The sequence below is a fragment of the Carassius auratus genome, chromosome 20, assembly GCF_003368295.1.
Source record: "Carassius auratus strain Wakin chromosome 20, ASM336829v1, whole genome shotgun sequence".
Taxonomy (NCBI): Eukaryota; Metazoa; Chordata; class Actinopteri; order Cypriniformes; family Cyprinidae; genus Carassius; species Carassius auratus.
Window position 1 is genome coordinate 23,003,924 of NC_039262.1, and position 25,551 is coordinate 23,029,474.

Genomic DNA, 25,551 nt, shown 5'->3' on the forward strand with positions numbered 1-25,551 from the left:
CTTGCCCGGGCAGCCGTGAGTATCGGACTGGAGGTGACTACACCGCCCAGTCCCGAGCCCTCACGGCTGGATGATTGGTTTCTCGGCGCGGGACGCGGCTCACAACCTCGTTCTGCTCCGGTGCCTTTCTTCCCGGAGGTGCATGAAGAGGTGACGAAGTCGTGGACGGCCCCTTTCACGGCCAGAAGCCGCTCTTCTCCCTCTTCCATCCTCACCACCCTCGATGGCGGGGCAGCCAGGGGGTACGTAGAGGTTCCCCAGGTGGAGAGGGTGGTTGCGGTGCACTTGTGCCCACAAAACGCCGCCACTTGGAGGAATCGTCCGCGTCTCCCGTCCAAGGCCTGTAAGCTGACGGCCGCACTCGCTGCCAAGGCTTACAGTGCTGCGGGCCAAGCTGCCTCTGCCCTGCATGCCATGGCTATCCTGCAGGTACACCAAGCCAAGGCACTCAAAGCCATGCACGAGGGTGGTACCGACCCGGGGTTGATGCAGGAGCTGCGCACGGCGACTGACTTCGCCTTACGGGGCAACGAAGGTCACGGCGCGGTCCCTCGGGAAGGCAATGTCCACGCTGGTGGTCCAGGAGCGGCATCTCTGGCTGAACCTGGCTGAGATGAGGGACATGGACAAAGCGCGCTTTCTCGATGCCCCCATCTCCCAGGCAGGCCTGTTCGGCGACACTGTCGAGGACTTTGCCCAGCAGTTCTCGGCGGTACAGAAGCAGACTGAGGCCATTCAGCACATCCTGCCCCGACGTGTCTCTCCGGCTGCCACCGTTCCGTTGCGGGTAGCGCCTCAGCCTGCTCGTCGCCGTGGGCGCCCCCCTGCGTCCTCTACGCCAGCTCCGCCCCGTGCTGAGAGTTCTTCGAGGCCGGCGCGTCGAGCCCCGCGCAGGAGAGCGGCGCCCCCCGTGTCACTCCCGGCTGCGAAGTCCTCGAAGAAGTCGACCAAGCGGCCCTGACACGGGCAACTCGGAGATGCGGAGAACTGCTCTTCAGGAGATGGCGAAGACAGCGCCACTCCTTCCCCCGGAGGAGGGCCTGGTGGAGAATCTTCAGTTTCAGTTTTGTTCTGTTCCGCCACTGGCCGAACGGAGCAAATTCTCCTTCCTCCGAGTTGCAAGGCTCGTAAGTTGACAATGAGCGACGCACAGCTTCCTCACTCTCACCCACGACGCTCCCTTTCGCCAGCGGCCAAGAGGTCGCGGTTCGGAGACGCAACGCCTCTCCACGCGTCTCTGGCCAGTTCCTCCGGGAACACGGGGAGTGTGGTTGCGATGACCCAGGACGCAGTGCCTTCTGGGCCTTCCGGCACGACTCCCCATCGCTGCACCACTGCGGGTATGTCGACTGTCCCTTTGGTGCCACTTGTACGGTATCTGGGAGCGTGGCTTGCGCTTCCCAACCCGTCACGCTGGCTCATCCGGACGGTTCGACTCGGCTATGCGATTCAGTTCGCCCGGCGACCCCCCAAGTTCAATGGCGTGCTCGAGACTTCAGTGGCAGTCCAGGACGCCCCTGTCTTGCGCGAGGAGATTGCTGTCCTCCTGGCGAAGGATGCAATCGAGCCGGTCCCTCCAGCCGAGATGAGGACGGAGTTTTTTCAGCCCTTACTTCATCGTGCCCAAGAAAAGCGGTGGCCTTCGACCTATCCTGGATCTGCGAGTCTTGAATCGGGCCCTACACAAGCTCCCGTTCAGGATGTTGACGCAGAAACGCATTATCAAATGCGTCCAGCCCCAGGACTGGTTTGCAGCGATCGACCTGAAAGACGCGTACTTTCATGTCTCTATCCTCCCTCGTCACAGACCGTTCCTGCGCTTTGCTTTCGAGGGTCAGGCATGGCAGTACAAGGTCCTCCCCTTCGGGCTCTCCCTGTCCCCCCGTGTCTTCACGAAGGTCGCGGAGGGCGCTCTTGCCCCACTCTGGGAAGTGGGCATCAGGATCCTCAACTATCTCGACGACTGGCTCATTATGGCCCGGTCCCGAGAAGAGTTGTGCAATCACAGGGACTTCGTGCTTCGGCACCTCAGTCAGTTGGGGCTTCAGGTCAACCGGGAGAAGAGCAAGCTCTCCCCTGTGCAGAGAATCTCTTATCTCAGTATGGAGTTAGACTCGGTGAGTATGACGGCACGTCTCACCAGCGAGCGTGCCCACTCAGTGCTGAACTGCCTGAGTTCCTTCAGAGGCAGGACAGTGGTACCGCTGAAACACTTTCAGAGGCTCCTGGGGCATATGACATCCGCAGCCGCAGTCACGCCGCTCGGGTTGCTTCATATGAGACCACTTCAGCACTGGTTACACTCCCGAGTCCCGAGATGGGCATGGCGCCGCGGTACACATCGTGTCACCATCACACTGATGTGTCGCCGCCTATTCAGTCCTTGGTCGGACCTTGCTTTTTTACGGGCCGGCGTGCCCTTAGAACAAGTGTCCCGGCACGTTGTTGTCACAACAGATGCCTCCAACTCGGGCTGGGGCGCGACATGCAACGGGCAGGCAGCTTCAGGGTCCTGGACAGGACCTCGACTGCTTTGGCACATCAACTGCCTGGAGTTGCTGGCAGTGCATCTAGCTTTGCGACGGTTTCGTCCGCTAGTGCTGGACAAGCACGTGTTGGTCCGCACGGACAACACTGCGGCTGTTTCGTACATCAACCGACAAGGCGGTTTACGATCACGTCGCATGTCTCAACTCGCCCGTCATCTCCTCCTCTGGAGTCAGATGTGGCTCAAGTCGCTGCGCGCTGTCCACATCCCGGGGGAGCTCAATCGTGCGGCCGACGCGCTCTCACGACAGCTCACTTTCCCCGGGGAATGGCGACTCCATCCCCAGACGGTCCAGCTGATCTGGAGTCGATTCGGGGAAGCCCAGGTAGACCTGTTTGCTTCCCACAAGTCCTCCCACTGCCAGCTGTACTATTCCCTGTCCCAGGCCCCCCTGGGCACAGATGCACTGGCACACAGCTGGCCTCGGGCTTTACGCAAGTATGCGTTTCCCCCAGTGAGCCAGACCTGTTGGTTGCGCCTTACTGGCCCACCCGGACCTGGTTTTCGGAACTCATGCTCCTCGTGACAGCCCCTCCCTGGCGCATCCCCCTGAGGAGAGACCTTCTCTCTCAGGGGCTTGGCACCATTTGTCATCCGCGTCCAGATCTCTGGAACCTCCATGTGTGGCTTCTAGACGGGACGCGGCAGACCTAAGTGATCTGCCCCCAGCGGTGGTAGACACTATCACTCAGGCTAGAGCCCCTTCTACGAGGCAGGCCTATGCTCTGAAGTGGAGTCTGTTCATGAATTGGTGTTCTTCTCACCGAGAAGACCCCCGGAGATGCCCGGTCAGAGTCGTGCTTTCTTTCCTGCAAGGTAGGCTGGAGCGTGGGCTGTCACCCTCCACCCTGAAGGTGTATGTGGCTGCCATTGCAGCACATCACGATGCAGTGGACGGCCGGTCCCTGGGGAGGCATGACCTGATCGTTAGGTTCCTGAGGGGTGCCAGAAGGTTACATCCTCCTAGGACACCCTTGATTCCCTCCTGGGACCTCTCTATTGTCCTGGCGGGACTTCAGAGGGGTCCCTTTGAGCCGCTGGATTCGGTCGAGCTGAAGTTCCTGTCTCTCAAGACAGCGCTCCTGATCGCGCTCACTTCCATCAAGAGGGTCGGGGACCTCCAAGCATTTTCGGTAAGTGAAGAGTGCCTTGTGTTCGGGCCGGCCTACTCTCACGTTGTCCTGAGACCCCGGCCTGGATACGTGCCCAAGGTTCCCACCACTCCCTTCCGAGACCAGGTGGTGAACCTGCAAGCGCTGCCCCTGGAGGAGGCAGATCCAGCCTTGTCGTTGCTGTGTCCCGTAAGAGCGCTTCGCATATACGTGGACCGCACCCAGAGCTTCAGAAGCTCTGAGCAGCTCCTGGTCTGCTTTGGAGGTCAGCAGAAGGGGAAGGCTGTCTCTAAGCAGAGGTTGGCCCACTGGATAGTGGACGCCATCGCCTTGGCTTACCATTCCCAAGGCGAGCCGTGCCCCCTGGGGGTGAGGGCCCACTCCACACGGAGTGTGGCCTCCTCCTATGCGTTGGCGCACGGCGCCTCTCTGGCAGACATTTGTCGAGCTGCGGGCTGGGCGACACCTAACACCTTTGCGAGGTTTTACAACCTCCGTGTAGAGCCAGTTTCCTCCCGTGTGTTGGGTAACAGGTAATCGGCGGGAAGGGCTGGCTGGGTGTCTCGCTTGCTGCGCCATTCCCCCTAACACGGGGATGTGAGCGCCTTCTTCTCCCAGTAGAGTTCCCCGGTTGGCGTACCCTGGTCGAGCATCCTCCAGCACCCTCGGCGTCAGACTTGGGGGAGCAGTCTGTCGCCAGGCCCAGTACTGGCGTTAGCATGCCCGGAGCCGGTCAGCCCCTGTACTGGGCTAGGTGTCCATATGGCTGGGTTCCCTACGGGTAATCCCATATGTGTATTTCTCCACGGTAAGGTTTCCCTCTTGGCAAACCCGTGTCTTCCCTTGACAGATCGCTCTGTCAGTCTCTTCTGGCAGCCGTTCCATCCCTACTCCAAGGTAGGACCTGCCTCAGAGACCCTTTCCATATGTAGTACTGCCCTCTGGGCCAGTCCATATCGGTATATCCACATGTCACCTCCCTACGGGTAGGATTTGGTCTCCGTAGCGACCTTTTCCTAAAGGCTCGCTTCCCCATTGTCTTGCCAGCTGAAAGAACAAATAGGGAAGATTTGAAGCAATCTTTCTCTGAAGGTTGAAATCCCTTCCATTTACTTTATGTGGGCGGAACAGCAGCATGGCCTTCTCCAGCAGCGATGTACTCACCCTTTGGCCCCTTCGGTACCAAGGTCAGTGAATTTGCGCTGGGGCTTTGGGAAGGTTACGACCTTAAGTGTAGCTTTTGTGGCACGCCAAGGCTTGTCAACAATTGCAGCGCCTCAGGGTTGTGACGAGGTTCAGGTTATGGCGTTTTCCATAGGACCCCATTTGTCGGTCGACATAACTCGTAGTGACCGACAGATAGGGAACGTCTCGGTTACGTACGTAACCCTCGTTCCCTGATGGAGGGAACGGAGACGTTATGTCCCCATGCCACAACCTTGAACCATTCGCTGTTGCCGGGACACGTTCTCGGCTCCTCAGCGTAAAACCTAATGAGTGGATGCACCTGTCGCCCTATTTATTCCCGTTGGCACGGGGAGTGGCTCAGGTGTGTTAATCCACTTGCCAATTTCATTGGCGTTTTCTCTTAAAATCAGAGATGATTGGCCTCCCAAGTGAGACCCCATTTGTCGGTCGACATAACGTCTCCGTTCCCTCCATCAGGGAACGAGGGTTACGTACGTAACCGAGACGTTTCCCTCCATATTGTGATGAGTAGGCCTATTACATATTACATACGAGTGAAACTGAACTGTTTCTATCCATCTGTTTTTGATTGAATTAAGGCAAATCTGAATGAAAGCTTACAATCATGCAACCAAAATCATTGGAGAGAACATTGAGTTATGCCTCAATTATTTTGATTAGAAATTATGAGGTAAAAAAAAAAAAAAGAAAGAAACATATGCATGGGTGAATTGTTCATGTTAAGATACATAACATGTATTTGGAAGATAGGCCTTAAACCAAAACGCTACTTTACATAACTTGAAAACAGTAGAGGGACTCAAATCTGTAAAAAGATTAGATCAAAAAACCTCTTTGCTGGATTGATTTGCTGTAGACATATTAATCCTGCTACGTTTATGTCGGTGACTGTTTTTGTGAACCTTCCCTCAGGTTGTTTGGTTATTCTACACAACTTGTTGGAAGTACTTTGTTGCTGTTATTGTTATTCATGCTACGTTAGCATATTTACTCAGACTTTTGTGGAAAAGGGCATAAATATATGTACATAGAAAAGTAAATGTATTTGCATAATAATGACTATATTTCAATACATACACCAGTGAAGAAAGCTACTGGCTAAACCTGACTTTAGCATTGTTTTCCTTACCGGCAGTGTTTCAATTAGCATGCTAAATTGTGTGCTTTATCTGCTTGTGTAGTAAAACCCTGTGAGGGCACCAACTTAAAGCACTACTGCCGTGCTGTGAACTCTTTAGTGTCACAACTCTATATACTGCCATAACATGACATCTTTTGATTGTTTTTTAGTGCCATAAGCACTACATGAAAAAAATGCTTTAAAAGCGTGTCCTGAAATCCTCCATTGTGGTCCATTCTATTCTATTGAACTCCACCTTGCTGTTTTTGACATTTCTTATGTCAAAGCCCATTAAGAATCGTGTCGGGGTTAGGTGAATCTGAAACCAACCCATTGTCTCAGGCATTCAACAAAACTGCTAGTCTATTTTAAAATATATGTAATATTGACCATCTCTAAAATGTATATAATGCAAGAGAAGAGGTGAGGAAACAGAGAGAGACAGTAAAGGGCAGACAGTCCCTCTGGAAGATTATGTGAGCTTTACAGTTAAATAAAGCGTGTCTTGAGGGAAAAGGAGTGATATCAGAGGAAGGAGCCATGTGTCAACAAAGACAGCTGGCCTCCCAGATAACTACATAGTTCTTTCCAGAACCCCTATATATCTGAGAGAAGACTTGGAATGATAAATGCAGTGATATGCATATATTACATACTGCAGTCACAGCATCTGTCACATATAATAATGCTTTTTTTTAAATAGTGCACACAGAATGGAAGTCAATAGGGTAGGGCATCTTTTCAAGTTCGCTATAAATACACAAAGTATGTTTTACATGCCTTATTGTTCCCATCTGAAGCAAGATGGATTTTAAACAGCTGAATATAAAATTTACTAGATAATTTTATGCTTTAATGATTTACATGGTTTGTACAGATTTAAGATCTTCACTAGCGACACAAACTCAGCAGTCAATTTATTCTTTTCCCTGAATCTATATTTCCCCCTCGGTTGTTCAAAGCTTGTTCTGCTAATGGGAATGCATCGATGGACCCGGGGTGCTTGTAGAAATATTTTGATTTAAAAAATCTTTTCACATGAACAGTTTTATTAATTATTCAGAGGTATTAATGATAAGTCAATACTGTAATTAGGTTTGAAACTCCCCTGTAGCCTCCATTTACTGTAATGGATTAAAACAGTGTCGTGCTAATGGAGCAGAGGATCGATTGTGGGAAATAGTGATTTTTAAGCTACCGCTAAATGATATCAGAAATGTTCATTTCCACTGTGTTCTGTTAATTAAAAGCAGCTGGACCCACAACGGGTTATTTTCTGAGTTTGATCCAGATCAAGACTAATAACTTGGTCTGCCACTGAAACAACGTTCCCTTTCTGCTGATGTCACTATGGCCATGCAGCTGATTGGCTATTGTTAAGCAATGGAGATGTAGCTATTCAGGCATTGTTTAAGCACACTAGCAATTGATAGTTTTGTTATGCAATGCCCACTTTTATTGATTCAACGTTTATCCACTCATGCAAGTTGAGGTAGGGATTCAATTAAGATTTTTTTAATTCTGATGACTGAAAAAGATACAGAATCCAAAACAAAACATTGGGCTTAAATCATGGCAATGACTTAAACTGGTACAAGAGATGTACCATAAAAAAACTCATAGGTTACATTAAAGCTACAGTACACGCACACTAATCTTAAAAAAAGAAGGAAAAAAAAACGGCGGAAGACAGTCTTGTCAAGAAGCAGGAACGTGGGTGATAGAAAACTTCAAAATAAAATATGACCAAATGAAGTCATAAAAAACATGAAACTTAACAAAAATGAAAGATGATCCTGTTTCACTCTGAAATATGTCAAATAAATATTTAATTACAATTTAATTAAATATGTAATTAAATGTATTATTTAATTAAATGTATTATTATTAATATTAATATTTATGTATTTATTTATTTTATTAGAATTTTTTTTAAAGCTGCAATCCCCTTGACTTTAGTTCAGCATTTACAAAAAAAAAATCTGATCTGCCATCATTTAATCACCTTTATTTCATTCCAGATCTATTTTACTTTCTTCTGTAGAGCATAAAAGGAGAAACACTGTATGGTCAAAAGTATTAGGATACACCTCTTCATTACCGAATCCAGGTTTTTCAATCAGACCTACAACCATGGTTGTAAAAAATTAGGTTTCTAGCCATGCAGTCTGCATTTAGAAACATTTTTGGAAACACAAAATAATAATAGTTTAGTGTTCAGTTAGTGAAATTTCATCCCTAGATATAGATAGTCCATGGTTAACTTTATAACTGTATGTTTAAAAAATTTAAGCATTTAGTAACAGCAGCTTCTCAGAAACAAAGTGGATGACTACAGAGCTGGGTCACAGAGTGCTGAGGTACATAGTACAGAAAAGTCACCAACGCTTTGCTGAGTCGAGAGCTGAAGAGTTCTAAACTTTCTGTGAAGTAGAATCTTCCAGGAATGGGTTCCCATGGCCACCAAATACAGTGTCAAGCATTGGATGGAGTGGTGTAAAGCATGCTACAGGTGGACTCTGGAGCAGTGAAAACATGTTTATAGAGTTGCAAAGCACATTTCACATTTGGGTTGGGCAGATACCAAGAGAATGTTACCTGCCTATCTGTACTGTGCCAACTGTAAACTGTTTGGTGAGTGAAGAATAATGGTATGGGGCTGTTTTTCAAGGGCTAAAATAGGCCCATGGAAATGCCCCCCCTGTGAAAGTGCTGTTTCACTTTTTCAAACTGTGTCACCCTCACAGCTTCATTATATTGTTTCTAGTATGAAATCTTCTGTTTGCTCTTCCGATGGTTTGCCTACTTATATTTTTATAAATATGGATGTTTTTGGATGCTTTTAGTATTTTTGATAAATTTCAGTCTGGTTTCAGGGAGCTACATAGTACTGAATCAGCTTTGTGGAAGGTTAAATTACATCTAACTCACTCTGGATGCAGGTTCTGGCAGCATTTTAGTTTTGCTTGATTTAAGTGCAGCATTTGACATTGTGGATCACAATAATCTTTTACACAGACTCGATGCTCTGTGCTGGAGTCATTTGCCTCTTATCTCAAAGGCAGAACATTTTTTGTCAAAGTATTGAATTGTTTTAATTCCCATGCCCCAATACATCACGGTGTACCCCAGGGCTCCATCCTTGATCCTCTTTTGTTTGTATTTTATATGCTTCCACTTGGTCATATTTTACAGAGACACAATTTATCTTAACACTTTTATGCTGATGACACTCAGCTCTACTTTCCTATTAAAAATAATAATGGTTCTTTGTTTGACTGCCTGTGTGACATAAAATGTTGGATGGATATGAGCTTCCTACAGTTAAACATTTACCTTTACATTTATTCATTTAACAGACGCTTTTATCCAAAGCGACTTATAGATTAGGACAGTGGACGTGCTATAACAAGTCTCAGTTAGGTTAACACAGTACAGGTAGCATGGTATTTTAAATAATATAATAAATAAAAAGAAAACAGATAGAATAAAAAAAGAATGAAAAAATGACAAAACTGAAATTGTTATCTTCACCTTACCAGATAGGACCTCTGACATACAGTAGTTAATCATTTTGGTTCTTTATACTCAAATGTTCATGAATGTGTCAAATATCTTGGTGTCATTTTTTCTTCTAATTTGAGTTTCGATAAGCAGATTAGTGCTTTTGTTAAAAGTAGTTTCTTTCAGCTAAGATCTATTGCCAAAATCAAGATGATGCTCTCTAAGAAAGATCTTGAAACCATTATTCATGCTTTTATTTCCTCCCTGGGTTTGCCTAATTCAACTATAAATCATCTGCAGATGGTTCAAAATGCAGCAGCCAGGCTTTTCACTGGCACTAAAAAGTGTCAGCACATAACTCCTGTGCTTGCCTCTCTCCACTGGTTACCAGTTAGGTCCCGAATTGATTGTAAAATTGTATTTTTGTTTATAAAGTTTTATATGGTCTGGCCCACGTATATCAGTGAACTTCTTGTCCCGTACAATGCTTCAAGATCCAAGATGTTCTTCCAATCATCTATTTCTCTCTGTTCTTTGCTTACGTTAAAAAAACAAAAGGTGACCAGGCATTCTCAGTGGCTGCTCCCAGACTGTGCAACAGTCTCCATCTCTACATCAGATCCTCCCCTTCTGTTTCTACTTTTAAATCTTCATTAAAAACGTATCTGTATTATTTATGTTTTGAATGATGTTGTTTATATTTTTACATGTTTTCAAGGTTTTGATCCATTGTGTTAATTGTGTTTTAATATCGTTTTAATTTTTGTTGCACTTTGGTTGCAACTTCTGTTGTTTTGAAATGTGCTCTATAAATTAATAAACTAAACTAAACTCTGACTGCCAGTGAAGGAAACTCTTAATGCTTCAGCATACCAATACATTTTGGAGAATGATGTTCTTCCAATATTGTTGGAACAGCTTGGAGAAGGCCCTTTTCTATTCCAGCATCACTGTGCCTCAGTGCACAGAGCAAGGCCCATAAAGACATGGCTGGATGAGTTTAGTGTGGAAGAACTCGACTGGCCCACACAGAGCCAAGACCTCAACCTCATCAAACACTGGCATGTAGATTGTTAGCCAGGCTTTCTCGTCCAACATCAGCACCTGACCTCATAATTCTCTGCTGGATGAATGGACGAAAATTACCAACAGAAATGCTCCAAAATCTTATGGAAAGCCTCCCCAGAAGACTTAGAGTTGGTATAGCTGCAAAGGGGGAACCAACTCCATTCTGATATCTATGTATTTAAAATAGAATTTACAATTTGATGTAATGCCCCACTACTTTTGACTATATGGTATATTTGGGAACTGATTGTCCATACAATGGAAGTTAAGCCAAAGCTGTTCGGTTACCAACATCTAAAATATATATATATAAATGTTTATATATATTTGTGTTTATCAGAAAAAGAAAATAAAAGTAATGAAATAGCATGAAGGTGAGTAAATGATGACAGAATGTCAGCTGGTTAGGGGTATCAGACAAAACTCTGCTGACTGGTTTTGGATCCTACACAATACATATATCGTCTGAAGGGGCCTGATAAAGAGAATGAATCCAGTATTCATGGTGTGGAGATTTGATCTAACATTGTGGCTCATGTCACAACATGACATTTGTCGACAGAATCTAACATTTGTAGACATAACTTGTCAGGTTTTTTGTCTGTGGAATAACTTTGTACACCATGTTATGTCATCGTCTCTGTAGTGCTGTGGCAATGATGAATGGCTGATCACAGAGGGAATGATGGGTAAACACAGCCCCCATTCTCTCTATCACTGATATCACAAAGTCACACTGTTCGCTAAACATATCAGTGTCCTGTGGCCAGTCAACCTCTTTAACGGCTTGGCAGTATAAACAGGACCTTCAGAGAAAATCTGTAAGATATCTGAAGACCAAATCCAACAATCTGTTGATAAATAACCTTTTCTCAGTACTTCTGACTGTCTAGCAAACTGTCATTCAATTAGATCTCAAAAATGGGGCACAGGTCACTCTCATCTTATGACGTTGATGTCAAACAGCATAAATTCTAAACCTAACTCTACAATATCTGACAATAAATTATGCAGAAGTCAACATGAGCAGGTTGCAATTGGGAACTGTATTGGGTAACCTCTGAAAAAAGTAGTAAAATGTGTGTTGATTTTGTAGTCAGAATATCCATTCCAGCTATAATGAGTACTGATTATTTCATTGACATTACTCTGAAAACATTAGTAGGATTTACAGTTGGGCTGCAGTAGTGTGCATATTGTTTATTTGTCACAAACAAAACTCTGAAAATAAAATATCCTATAAATTGGCAAATTTACAAACTAGTTCTGAGATGTGTTCACGTGTGTTCAACTTTGTATACCCTCCAAGACTTTGTTTCTTGGCACATAAAATCGTGTCCCTGACCCCTGCAAATCACATTATATGGACAGGCAATAGTCTATGGGTATGAAAGTTAGCTATTTACTACTGTATATTGCATACTGTAACTACAATCTTCTAGAGAATAGTAATTTCTTGTGCCAAATGGCTTATCGAATTGTCATTCGCACCCTGAGAGACTACAAACACATTAATCGGCACCATTGTACAGACACCAATACATGTACTGCACATGTACACAATTCAGCAATCCATCATCAAAGTGGATGTTCAATGACCTCAAATGGCATTGAAGAATGACTACACCCTCTTAATATTTTACTCAATGTCCTTTTTCCTACCGCAAGGTGTAAATTACCATATTGTACTTGGGCAGATGTTCAGCTATTGTGACTTTGACTTGATGAACAGATAAGACACAAACAGATGTCACACTTGATGTAGGCGATGATAGACAAGGATGTGTCAAAGTGAAGTTTCGTTAATAAATGCATTGTCATTTCTCAACAAATAAATAAATAAATAAATCAAAACGAATGGTGTAAATTAACAAATGACCAAAAAAAAAAAAAATGTGTGAATCACTAATGTGACTTCTTATTTCCCCTCAGACGATGAGTGGACGTTTTTTCCCTCATCAAGCTATCATAACTGATGCAGTTCTCAGCCTGGACGAGGACTCGGTTCTGTCCACCAATGAGGTGAGAGATCACACATTCATTCATCATAGTAAATGTCACTGTATTTGAAATGGTAAGAAATATCATATCATACACTATTTGGTTTTATCTTTCAAAATCTCAACCCTTTGTCATTAGCATCATATTGCAAATTATTATTGCAAATTATCATTTTGAAAAAGCACTTCTCAAATAAAGTGCAAAAAAAACTTTAGCATGTTGCTTAGCTAATATTGCAACACTTCGGTGGTCTCTATTTTACCCACAAACAAACTTTACTCTCCCTGTCTACTCCCTTTGTCCTGTCCTTTTTTACCTCATTATTTTGTCTCTTTTATTTAGTGGTATTTGTGATGATGCATGTATTGTCCGTTTCTGGCTTATTTTGTGTTTGTTCTGCACTTTGTTAATGTCAGTTCTCTGTCTTCATTTTCCCTGTGACAAGAGATGATATTTACACACTGCAGCATCAGCAGCCTGCTGGGCTCATTTTTAATTGCTCTCAGCTGTATCATTTAATCAGACAATAATCTGTGCTACAAAGAGAAGAGATATGGAGGCAGAAAGAGAAAAAGGATGTCTCTAAACGGATGTCCAAATTCACAAAAAGATTTTGATATCCGTATACTGATCCTGGTGAGAGGCAGCTTGTGTCTTTCTCAAAATATATTGAATTTTGACTTTCCTGTTTAAAAACAATGAATGCTGAATGAATGTTGCATGCCTGAAACATGATTTGCAAGCTGTAGCAGTGTGTGGGATTGTATCAAAATCACCCCAAGACAGCTGATTGCATTAATACATTATACCTTTAATTGTATTTTTCAGGTACAGATTTTCTATTTACCTTTGAAGTACTTTTCCATGCTTTTCGTATTTTTAAAAGGTTAACTTTATGAGAACAATGACATAACAGAAAGGAACAAATATTTTATAATTATTAGTAATAGTAGTATTTTTTAACCTTTTAATAATTATAATAATAATAATTAATATATATATATATATATATATATATATATATATATATATATATATATATATATATATATATATATATAATTTTCAGGGACCCCTTTTTAATGAATAAAAATGCAAAATATTTAATGTTAATTATTGATGGTGATTTATAAGGTGTTTCTTGGATATTTAAATTACATTGTATCAAAACACAATGGTATAGCGTATAATGTTACAAAAGCTTTGTATTTCAGATAATGATCTTTTGATCTTTCTATTCTTCAAGGAATCCTGAAAAATTTTTACTTAAGTGTCTTAAATATTTATTATAATAATAATTAAAAAGTTAGTTGAACAGTGAATTAGCCTATTATAATGAAGGATCATGTGACACTGAAGACTGGATTAACAATGCAAAAAATTTCTGACATAAAATTCCATCCTCAAAAGTAGCGCAATATTTTGCGAACTACGTCCTTAGAATTTTTGTTAATGTTTCAAAGGCCTGAATGAGATTCCAGTTTCCGATCAAACCGGCCAAATCTGGAATTATTATTATTTAAGGGATTATAAATGTGTAGTTAACAGCTATCATTCCATGAGCTGTGATATGCAAATCTGTGTGGCTGCCGTGCCAATTCACAAAACATGGCTGCACCATCTGCCAAAGATGTTTCAGCCAAGGTGAAGAATTCTGGGATTTATTTATTCCCCAAACAGAGAGGGGATTTGATTTTTAGGGTGTCGTAGGTCTAAGTTTGATTCATAACACTTTCTATGAAGCCCGTATTTCTAATACATTATAAGGGTATTCTTAAGGCATTATTACAGAGCCCAGCACATGACATGAAAAAAAAAATACAAAAATTGTGCACACGATTTACTAATTCGTTCCCTCGATATACTAAACCGTGCACAAGATTACTATTATGTTCCCCTCAATTTGCTAAATCGTCCACACAATTTTACTAATTTGTTCTCTCGATTTATAAATCACCTGTTTAATAATCATGCTGTCTAATCATTATCTTGATATGCCACACCTCTGGGGTGGATGGATTATCTTGGCGAAGGAGAAGTGCTCACCAACACAGATTTAGACAGATCTGTGAACAATATTTGAGAGAAATAGGCTTTATTTTTGTACATAGAAAATGTCTTAGATCTTTGAGTTCAGCTCATGAAAAATGGGGGCAAAAACAAAAGTGTTGCGTTTATAATTTTGTTCAGTGGATTTACAGTAGCAGACATACCTGTACTTATGCTCTAATGACCGCCAGTTGACATGCAGTTCCTTATCAACAGCTGTCTAAAGGGTACCATCAAAATAATCAAACTGATATTACAATAAAAATAGTTCAAAGCAAATGTGTCATATTTAACATTCATCTTGTGGCTGTTTGAGAGAAAAAAATTTTTTTACTACTATTATTATTATTACTACTTATAAGTGGTTTTTGACCGCTTTAAGTAAAATAGCATCAGAAAAATGGCAAGATATTAGACTTACAATACAGTACATTATAATTACGAGACGTATAATCCATTGTAAAAGTGGATGCAACATGTTCATTGTGTTATAAATCATCATACTATTAAAAGCTATAACCACAAAAAAAGGTATATATTTTAATATATAGAAATTTCTTATGAATATTCATTAAATTATTTTTATAATGCATTATGCATTCATTATAATGCCTTAATAATACCCATATAATGTTTTAAAAAAGCAGGCTTCATAGAAAGTGTTACCGTTTGATTAAGGCAGAGATGATCCAAGGGCTAAGAAGAAATTGTTGCCAATGCAATTCTCCAACAGTTTATGGGTTTAACAGTGTTAAAAACAAAAGCAACACATTTCAGGCAGAGTCTATGGGACTATGAAGCTTGTCTGTAAATACCCTGGCAGAAGTGGGAGAAAGAACAATGTGGGAATTAATCTGGTTATGGAATGTACTGTTAACTCCTTTGCAGTCGGATCTTGAAAGATTTTGTTGATCCTCTTTGATGGAGCAAGTTTTAAAAAGCCGCACCATTCAGCAGTAGAAGTCAGCAAAACCAATTCAGTCCCAAAGACTGATCTCTTTCCTCTCACATTTGTGTGACACTATCATAATTACACAAAGTTTGAGGAAACAAAGATACGCTTCAATGTTGTTGGAGTATTGACAGTGTGTAAAAGCATAAGATAAATAAGATTTTAGTTTTTCTACTCCAAAATGTAATGTTTAATTCATTGTTACATGACATCCCTTGGAATTGCTTGAAATTTACTAGCAATTTTAAAGTGCACTGGCTGTACTGCAATGTATGCTGTAAATTATAATCTGCTTCAGAATAATGTTTCAAATGTCATAAGCATTGAGAATACAGTACGTCCAATCAGATGGCTGGAAAGCTTCTAATTTTTCAAGTTCATTATGTATGGCGTAGCTCAGTGTGTGTTTGAAACCTGCCATTCATAATTCATCAAACTGATGTTTTATTAACTGCACCCAGTACATCTTTACCTCTGCCTGGCCAGAATATCCACTTAACTTTTATAGCGCTACAAGATTACAGAACCCGTATTACAAAAGTTTAATGAGTCTCAGTTTCAGTGAGAAAGCTCTTGTGGCTTTAAACAAATCCAGCAGCATTTGGAGGGAAGCTTCCTCTCGTTTCGCACAGTAATCTGCCCCAGTAATTGCCCTTTAAGCATTTGGGAGGGTTTTAATTGAAAAGTGCTGAGAATGTGAGAATTTGGCATATTTAGCAGTAGTTTCCATTTTGTTAAGACTGTGCGGCACTATGGCTCCACAGAATTGATAATTGCATTGTTTCGACTCATTAACTGGCTTATTAAAATGGGAAATGTAATATAGGGGTTGAGTTTTTTTGTGCGGCAAGCATCATTAGACTGTAAGCACATGTGTGGCATAACAGCGGCACAGCAGAGCCATTGGGTTATGATGTCTGTGCTAGAGTTAATGGCCTGAAGAATTGACCAGAAAGGGTAATAATTGTTACAGTGTACATTGACAGATTAATATAAATTACAGCATTAATCTAGTGTTTGTGCATGTTTCTGCAGGTTAATTTGTATCTTCATCTATTGTGTATTTGTTTTCTCATTTATCTTTATTGCAAATCTGACCCTATAAATGTGTGCTTGCCAAGGAGGTTAGCATTCCCATTCATCTTAATGGCAGTTGCTTGGATGGTGCATGATCCCCACAATGGAATTCTGCCATCTTTTAGTTTTTTTTTTTTTCAATCATCTGAACCATGAATGTCATGTGACTAATCGCACAGATTATGTCGTCTAATCTGTTAGTCTGTTTAAGATTAATGTATACTTTGGCTTTTACGCATACAATAGGGTATGCATGCATGCATGCATGCATGCATGACAATCTGCACAGTACATGCAGTTTTTTGTTTTGCACTAATTCATTTGTCATATCTTATGGAAAGAAAGAACACAGACACTGGACGAGGATGAATCTTTCTAGTGTGCATTTGTCAAGCAACTATGTTCACCCATACTATGAAAGAAATGCAAAAAATACAATAAAATTACTTGAAATTTTGGCTTTAAATTCTGCCCCATTATTACAATTGACAGCAAGTTTGCATTCAAATCTGTTTCCATCCAATCAACAAACAATGGACTGAAGACAGAAAAAAAGATATGCAAATTTGCAAATTTGCAGTAAAAATAGATATTTTGGCTATTAATTAAGAATTACTTCCACTTAATTCATGACCCTAAAACAAGGGGATGAAGTAGTACATCCTGGGCACCTTATTTGCCTAAAACAAGGGTAACAATAATAAGATCTTGGCCACAATATCTTGTTTTTTTTTCTCCCCATTTCATCTGCAGCGCTTCATAGATAGCTGCTTGGTTTGAAAGTGACTTCTGTGTGAGTGCTTCATTTATCTCCAGTATTGACAATTTTTTATCTGCAAAATTCCCCCAGAATTTCATGGACTTTACTAATTTTTTAGACTGAACACTTCAGATTCACCCTTTAGCACACTGCTAAATGAAATAAGAGCTAGATAATCAGTTAAACTCATTTCTAAGCCATTTGTGAGTTCTGTTCATCTCAGTCCAAGCCTTCAACACTCCTTCTGCCATTCATCTTTCCCACTCGCTCAGATCCATAATCAAGGTCCGGTACACATAATGAATGCAGCAAATTTCAGTGTGTCACCCACAATGCATTGCTGGAGTGATGCGCCTTAAAGCTATAACTCCTTAAGGCCATGTTATTTGCATGATGTCATAAATCTGGCTCCGAGTCCGCTGCTAATGCAGCGATTAATCTATTGTAACATTAAGGGGGACGTTTGCAACCTTTTCCTCTGATTTGCGGGTCCATTTTTTTATATGTGTGCATGCTGACTTTGACAGAGCAAGAACTGCTTTCATCCCCTGCATGCAGACAAGTCAGTTGCGTTGACGCTGAAGCATGTCTGAAGGCATTACAAAATCCAAGGCTAAATAAAGAGCCGAGCTAGACAAGGCTTGTTCTTTTTGAGCTCTCGCTGGCTCCTTTGATAATTTATCTCACTGAAAGTGAGCCCATGTCAGTTCTTTTAACAGACTATCAAAAGAGCTTATGTTGCTTTTGTTAATTCTACTTCTTTAATCTTCTCTGATGAGTTTCTTAAGCAAGGTCTTCCCTTTGGTTTTATCTGTGAAGAGATAATAGAAATGAACATAATGTCTTTATTCTTAAAGGAATAGTTTAACCAAAAATAACAATCTTCTCCGGGTTTGCAGGTGGATTTTGCCTTCATCGTTTGGCAAAGTTTTCCAGATCGGATCGTAGGCTACCCAGCACGCAGCCATTACTGGGACAGCGGGAAGGGGAGGTGGGGTTATACCTCTAAATGGACCAACGAATACTCCATGGTGCTCACAGGAGCTGCGTTCTACCACAGGTAATGTCCAGACAAAACTCACCTGAAGAGCATTTGAAGATTCCAGTGTAAAAGCCTCTAAAAGCCTTCTTTCTGCCAGTCTCCAATATTTCTAAAAAGAAAGCATAGAAGATTTTGTAGGGCTGAGCAACATAAATAGTTAGGTAATTAATTATAAAATAATTATTTTACAATTTATTATTATAATTATAAATAAGTGGCAATTTTACAGAATTGTGCAGAAGTTAATGTTTAAAGAATATTCTTTTATCGCACAAATACTGGATAACTGAAAATTCTGCATATTCATATGGTCGGAATTCCATGCAGTTCCCATAAAACTCTCTATGAATGATTTATTGGTTTCCATAAAAGCAGCAAGTGAGGAAAAAAATGAAAGAAAGGCAGGAATAAATGCATGAAACCTTTTTTTGCAAAGAACTTTAGATCTTGTTTCATTTGCTCCAATTGTTTCAGAGACCCATGAACAGTTGTGGATTACAGTGTGTGTCATCTGAAAATATGCGTAGTCAGTTTGCCATAGCTTATACATCCTGATTAGCTGAGTTTACTAATCCTTCACAAAAATAAGCTAAATTCTTTGCTTATTTTAATCTGCTTACTTGCTTAGCTTCTTCATAGTGCATTATATACACAATCACCAAAAATAACACTAACTGAATATTCAGCTGTTGGCGAAGATTCCTAGAGCCAGGTCTGACCTCAAATGCTATTAATGCTTGTCTTGTGTATGCAAGAAGGGCACATGACTTTTGAGAGGTACGATAAAGAATTATTAGTGAATAATACAACAGGGGATGGAGTTGTCATCTCACATCAACATTTTTTGACTGTCAGTTTCTCATGGATTATTAAGATGTTTGGACTGTAATGATGGCACCCATTCACAGCAGATGATCCATTAGCGAGCGAGAGGTAATGCTACATTTCTACGAATCTGTTCCAATAAAGAAACAACCTCATATAGTATTTGTGTGAAATATTCTGGTCATTTAAAGCTGCACTAGGTAACTTTTGTAAAAATATATTTTTTACATATTTGTTAAACCTGTCATTATGTCCTGACAGTAGAATATGAGACAGATAATCTGTGAAAAAATCAAGCTCCTCTGGCTCCTCCCCGTGGTCCTATTGCCATTTGCAGAAACTCCATCGCTCCCGGTAAGAAATCAACCAATCAGAGCTGCGGTCCGTAACTTTGTTTGTGTTCAAAATGTAGAAAAATGTATATAATAAGCAAGTACACCATGAATCCATTTTCCAAACCGTGTTTTTAGCTTGTCCTGAATCACTAGGGTGCACCTATAATAAGTGTTTATATTCTGACTATTTTAGATTGCTTCGGGGATACCGCGGCGGAGTAACCCAGTACCTTTGTGATTCTTCATAGACTTAAACAGAGAGAAGTAGTTCCGGCTACAATGTTCTTCCGCAAGACGCAAGCAGTTCTATTTATTAGAGCGTCAAAAGTTACCTACCGCAGCTTTAAGTGTGTTCTCACAAAAAGCTTGTATTCTCTTACAATATTCCTCTTCCTTCGCAATTGTTTTAGCAATTCTTATTGAGTTATGTACAAGAAAAATATCTAAACGGATATATTTTAGATATTTTATTACAAATGCACCTGAACATACTACATGCTCACTTGTGAAAAATGCCTTTATAACATTTTTCATAGCTGGACCATCATGCAGAGACATGAGCCAAAGTCCCTCCAAAGATATCTCAAAAGACTTTTATACAGTACCCTGATTTGCCTGAGGAAAGAAACAACTGATTGTTTCTGTAGCTTATTAAATATAATATATTAATATAACCATCAAGTTCCACATTACCTACAGTGTGTAATGTAATGGATAACGTTACTAATTACATCATTGTCACGTGGAATCAGTAACGGGCTACAATTTCTAAAGGATCTACCAAGCTCTGTTTAGACATACAGCAGAAGTCTAAAGTATGTTACACCTATATTATAATTCATAAAATTGGTTAAATGGTGTTAAATAAAAACACTTGTTCAGCTGATAAGTGAAGAACGGGTTTTCTAGATGCTTTAATTAAATACCATTTATTAAACATTTTAAATATTTAAAAGTCATTCAGTTTCATTAAAATTGTATGACTGATAGCCATTATAGAGTCTTGTGAGTTAGTTATGCTACATCTTTAACCAGCATCCTAGAAGTGATATTGTTTGAGTTTTTAAACGAATATTTGAAAGAAAAATAGAAAGACATCTAAAAACAGAGCAGCATAGCAACCGCACAGAAACACCCTGAACAGCATCCACAACACCCTAATAACAGCGCAGCAGGGATTCACAGCTTGTTGAATCTTCAGTCGCAGGCTTTTTTCCGGCTCTCACAGAATTTGGACAAGAAGCTAGTACGAGGTCAGTGTCAGGTGCTTGTAAAAGCCGAATGTGAGACCTGCTGCGATAGAGATCGCTCAGAGACAGGCTGATATTAAAGCAGGTAATAAATGTTCAGTCTGACAGCTTCACTGGCCATATTTTATCCATAAATGGCACAGGTGAGATGGAGTTCACAGTTTGTTTTAGCTGAAGGTCTCTGAAATCATCAGTCAAAACACACACATTCAGACTGACACATCACACACCCGACACCTAGATTAACCGCTTTGCTACTGGTCAGCGAGCTGACACAGCACCTGCAAAGTGACCCCAGCTTAAAGTGTGCAGGAGAAAAGGACATAAATAAACGTGTGAAGAGAGATAAGGCACCTGCCGCGCTGAGAGGAACGCTCTGGCGGCTGTCCCTCAGAGACAGAGAGAAAAAAGAGAGGGAAGGAAAGAGAATGACAGAAAAGACGTCTGCAGGCAGGATAGGAGATTCGGTTTAATAAGGACAGCGAGAGAGAGAGAGAGAGAGAGAGAGAGAGAGAGAGAGTAGGTGTCACTCACAGAAATGAAAACATCTGTCTTTTTGAGCTTCTCACAGCAGGGTGGCCTCTCTGTCTGTGCTAGATATCATGACTATACTCTCAGTCCCACCCAGAGGAACATGTTAATACTCCAAGGTTGCTCTTGGAGCACTTGTTTAAGTGTAAACTTTTTGTTTCTCCTAAAAGAATAGATTGTTAAAGAGATAGTTCAGCCAAAAATTTAATTCTGTAATCATTTACTCACCATCATGTTGTTGCAAACCTGTATGTATTTATTTCTTCTATGGAATAAAAAAAAGAAGATATTTTGAAGAATGCTGGAAACCAAACTGTTTGGTTTTCCATATAGTCTTCCATATGGGAACCAAAACTGCTTGGTTATAAATGTTCTTAAAAATAAGTTATTTTGTGATCTCCAGAAGAAAAAATGCATACAGTTTTTGAGCAACATGACAACGGTGATTCACTTTCAATACGAAAAAAAAAAATGTATAATGAAATAATTCTGTAGAGTATTAAAGAAAAAAATACATTCTATTAAGTTGATATTTTTTTCTGCCAATGCATAATAAATAAATATAAAGCTTGGACTGCAAATAAATCTGTCAATACTCAATCTTAGATTCATCTTCATAACAAATGCACATATTAAAAAAGTAATCCATATGAACTAAACAAGTCTTCTGAGGTTATTTGATGGCTTTATATTATATAATATAACAGTTTTAATTTATGCTTTTATTCACATATCAACATTAATGAATGCACATACAACGAGTCCCTTCAGAAAACGTTTTTATTTGGATTCCTATGGATTACTTTTACAATCTTTTCATGACATTTGAAGCTTAAAAGTTTTGGTGGAACTAACTTTCAATGGAGGTACAGAAATCTTCATTTGTGTCCCTTGACCACAAAACCAGACGTAATTGATGAATGAATTCATACATAATCTAAAAGCTGAATAAATATGCTGTTTGATGTGTGGTTTGTTAGGATCGGACAATATTTGGCCTATATTTGAAACTCTGGAATCTGAGGGCACAAAAGAATTATTGCCTTTAAAGGTGTCCAAATTAAGTCCTTAACACAAAATATATTTGTGGTGGAGAATTTACAAAATATCTTCATGGAACATGATCCTGATGCGTAATATCGTAATAATTCTTGGCATAAAATAAAAATCTGTAATTTTGACCCATTTTTGCCTATTTCTACAAATATAACCATGCGACTTATGACTTGTTTTGTGCTCCAGGGTCACATTTGTGTTTCAAAGATGGATTAGAACAACATGAGGGTGAGAAATTAATGTTTTATTTTTGGGGGGTGAACTGTCCCTTTAATGGCAGGGTTTCTGAGCAGCATTCAGAATGAAAATGGTTAGTTTTAACATCCCTACAGGCAAATTGCCTTGCTTTTGCTTTCATGTCTCCTCTTTCCTGTTATCTAATTAATATATTTATTTCTTCTTCTTTTTTTTTTGGTCAGGTATTATCATCACCTGTACACATACTACCTGCCGACATCTCTGCTGTCAATGGTGGACCAGTTGGCCAACTGTGAGGACATCCTCATGAATTTCCTCATCTCCGCAGTAACCAAACTCCCGCCGATCAAAGTCACCCAGAAAAAACAGTACAAGGAGACCATGATGCAGCAGGTATGAGTCTGTGTGTGCATGGGTTGGAAATAGACGCGTGTGTATCCAGAGTGATTCCCTACTGAGGTCAGAAATGCCTGTGTAGTGTGTGATGGATGGAGGGCCCCAGGGCTGTGAGTGTGTGTGGATCTGATTCAGCAGTATAGGCCTGTTTGATGAATGTCCTCATGGTAAGGCCAAATGAATGATTGACAGCAAGGTTGCAGTGCTATCCTTCTCTCTGTCTGACTCACTTGTCTCTTCCCACTGTTCTGAGATCACTCAGAAATAATATTTTCATACCTTAATTGGGAATGTGAGCTAAATTAGCCGAGACTCTAAATGACCCTTCGCCGGGTGTTTGATTGACAGGCAGTCTGACCAATCATGACGCTGAATCTGACAATTTGTCTGACAAACAAACCACACAGGAGAGTAGATTAATGTCGGGCAGATTTAAACTTGAAAAAATGGCATGTATTGACATCTTTCCGTGGTTGAAACAAGTTACCCTCTTATTGTTCATTCATGTTTATTTTGCACTAGTAAAGAGGAAGAAAGGATAGGTTCACATGCCACTTGAACAGCAACCTGTCACACCTCATTAAAGAGCCTCAAAATGTTATTTGAAAAAGAAAGCTGACCTTTTTTTCATACCAAAAGTAAGCTGCTCTTTCTTGTCCTTTCCACTGCATGAGAACATGATGAGTGGCTTGAGAGCGACATGGCTTGTCAGACGTACCAACATTGTAATGAAAAGGGGCGGGTCTTTGCGAATGGTCAATTAGTTAGAATCTCAGTTTCTTTAAAATTTTGTAATGAAACAGAATTCATAAATGTAACAAAATGCCTTTCTGTGTTCCTCTGCATGTCCAAGGGATTGGTCTGTATTAGCACATTGTAAGCTTCTTTAACAAGCAGCTAGACATCCTTCTACAGTGTTGCTCATAAATGTAAGGCCATAACTGTCGTCTGTTCTCTGAGTCGTGAAATGAACACCCCGTGTTCGCTCTGTTTGTCGGTGTCTTCTAAAGTGCCGCCCAATTCCAGGAACATGCTCCTGCTTTCATTCATAATCTGCCTGGTGAACCATACACAGACCTCTCTCTCTCTCCCTCTCTCTCTCTCAGGGCTCTAAGGCGTCTCGATGGGCCGACCCGGACCACTTTGCACAGCGTCAGTCCTGCATGAACTCTTTCACGAGCTGGTTTGGCTTCATGCCTCTCCTTCACTCTCAGTTGCGTCTGGACCCCGTCCTCTTCAAAGACCAGGTCTCTATCCTACGCAAGAAATACAGAGATATTGAGAGGTTGTGAGGGGCGGACGCTGAACTCATCCGAACATCCCCTGACAGACCTGAAGTGTTCAGTTCACCTGGTCTCATTAGAGACTCAATTCAAACACAATATATTCCATCTACAGAATAAGTGATAACAAAATATGCAACTCTGAATGATTTTATCTGCGGCCAAAGGTTTCGTGGCAAGCATTTGCTCAGAATAGGACAGGCTCCTTACGTGTTTGAATTTGTTGTTGTCGTCTGTGTTGATGTCTGCGATGGCCGTAGCCACTGCACATGTATGAACAGGAGGCAAAAGAGGCGTGTGAATGAATGAAAACAACTCAACGAGTCGCCTATGCCTGCAATATGTATTTTAATTTCAATTTCTTTTTTAAGAAATTCTTTTTTTTAACAAGTTTAAAACAATAAAATCTATGAATGCAAAGTGGGTTTGCACCCTAAATACTCATTTCTGTTTCATTGTATTGTGTGTTTGTCCTTTAAAACACCATTCGTGCACTTCACAACAGATCATCCAATATGAATGATATTTGCACTTCGTATTTTGAGAAAATCAGCAGTCAGTTTCTGAAGTTCAGATTTAAAAGCTAGCATAGAGCTGTTTAATGTGAGCGTGGTGTGAATTATGGGGGATGGGGTGTAATTTTAAGGTTTGAACCCCCTTAAGTTAAAACTAAAGCTGGTCTTTTTAAATTCTTTTTTTACATATATGTTGACACCAGACAAATGTTTTGTATTGCACAGCTGAGAGATGCAACCCAGATTAGAAGCTAGCGGATCAGTTCACACATTTTGTGTGCACGTTTTTATGTTTGTATCTTGTCATACGTGCTAATCAAATTTTGTCATTGGATGTATACCCTTATGTAGTGCACTATTTGAGGAGAAAACCATAGCCCTATGCCAGTAGCCACACTTCTTTGTAACAGTATGTACAACAGTATGTATCTTCTACAGTTTGTAACAAACAACACAGTTTATTTGCTATGCTTCACATTCAGTGAAAAAGCTCTCATAATAACCTCGGTACCTCTTCAACATGCAACACTTTACTCCTTAATCTAATATCTAATTAATTTAACTTAAACTGGAAAGTTTTCCTTGACATTGCTCAAGTCAGCACTATTGGAAATACTGTGGATTTAAGGGCACTTATCTTTGGCTTTCTTTTTTCTTCAATATATGTGCACTTGCAGTACTTTCTTTTATGCACTTTTATGCTCAAATTGGTATTGGGAC

The 25,551-nt window shown here is 40.9% G+C and overlaps 1 protein-coding gene across 1 annotated transcript in view; it reads left to right on the plus strand.

Annotated features, from left to right (window-relative positions):
- Positions 1 to 24,756, plus strand: part of LOC113121224 (exostosin-1) — a 265,057-nt gene extending 240,301 nt beyond the window's left edge. The window contains exons 9-12 of the mRNA XM_026291514.1: positions 12,494 to 12,583; positions 18,300 to 18,460; positions 22,859 to 23,030; positions 24,140 to 24,756. Of these exons, the coding sequence (XP_026147299.1) occupies positions 12,494 to 12,583; positions 18,300 to 18,460; positions 22,859 to 23,030; positions 24,140 to 24,325 (609 nt within the window). The 3' untranslated portion in view covers positions 24,326 to 24,756. The remainder of the gene's footprint in view (positions 1 to 12,493; positions 12,584 to 18,299; positions 18,461 to 22,858; positions 23,031 to 24,139) is intronic.
- The last annotated feature ends 795 nt before the right edge of the window (positions 24,757 to 25,551 follow it).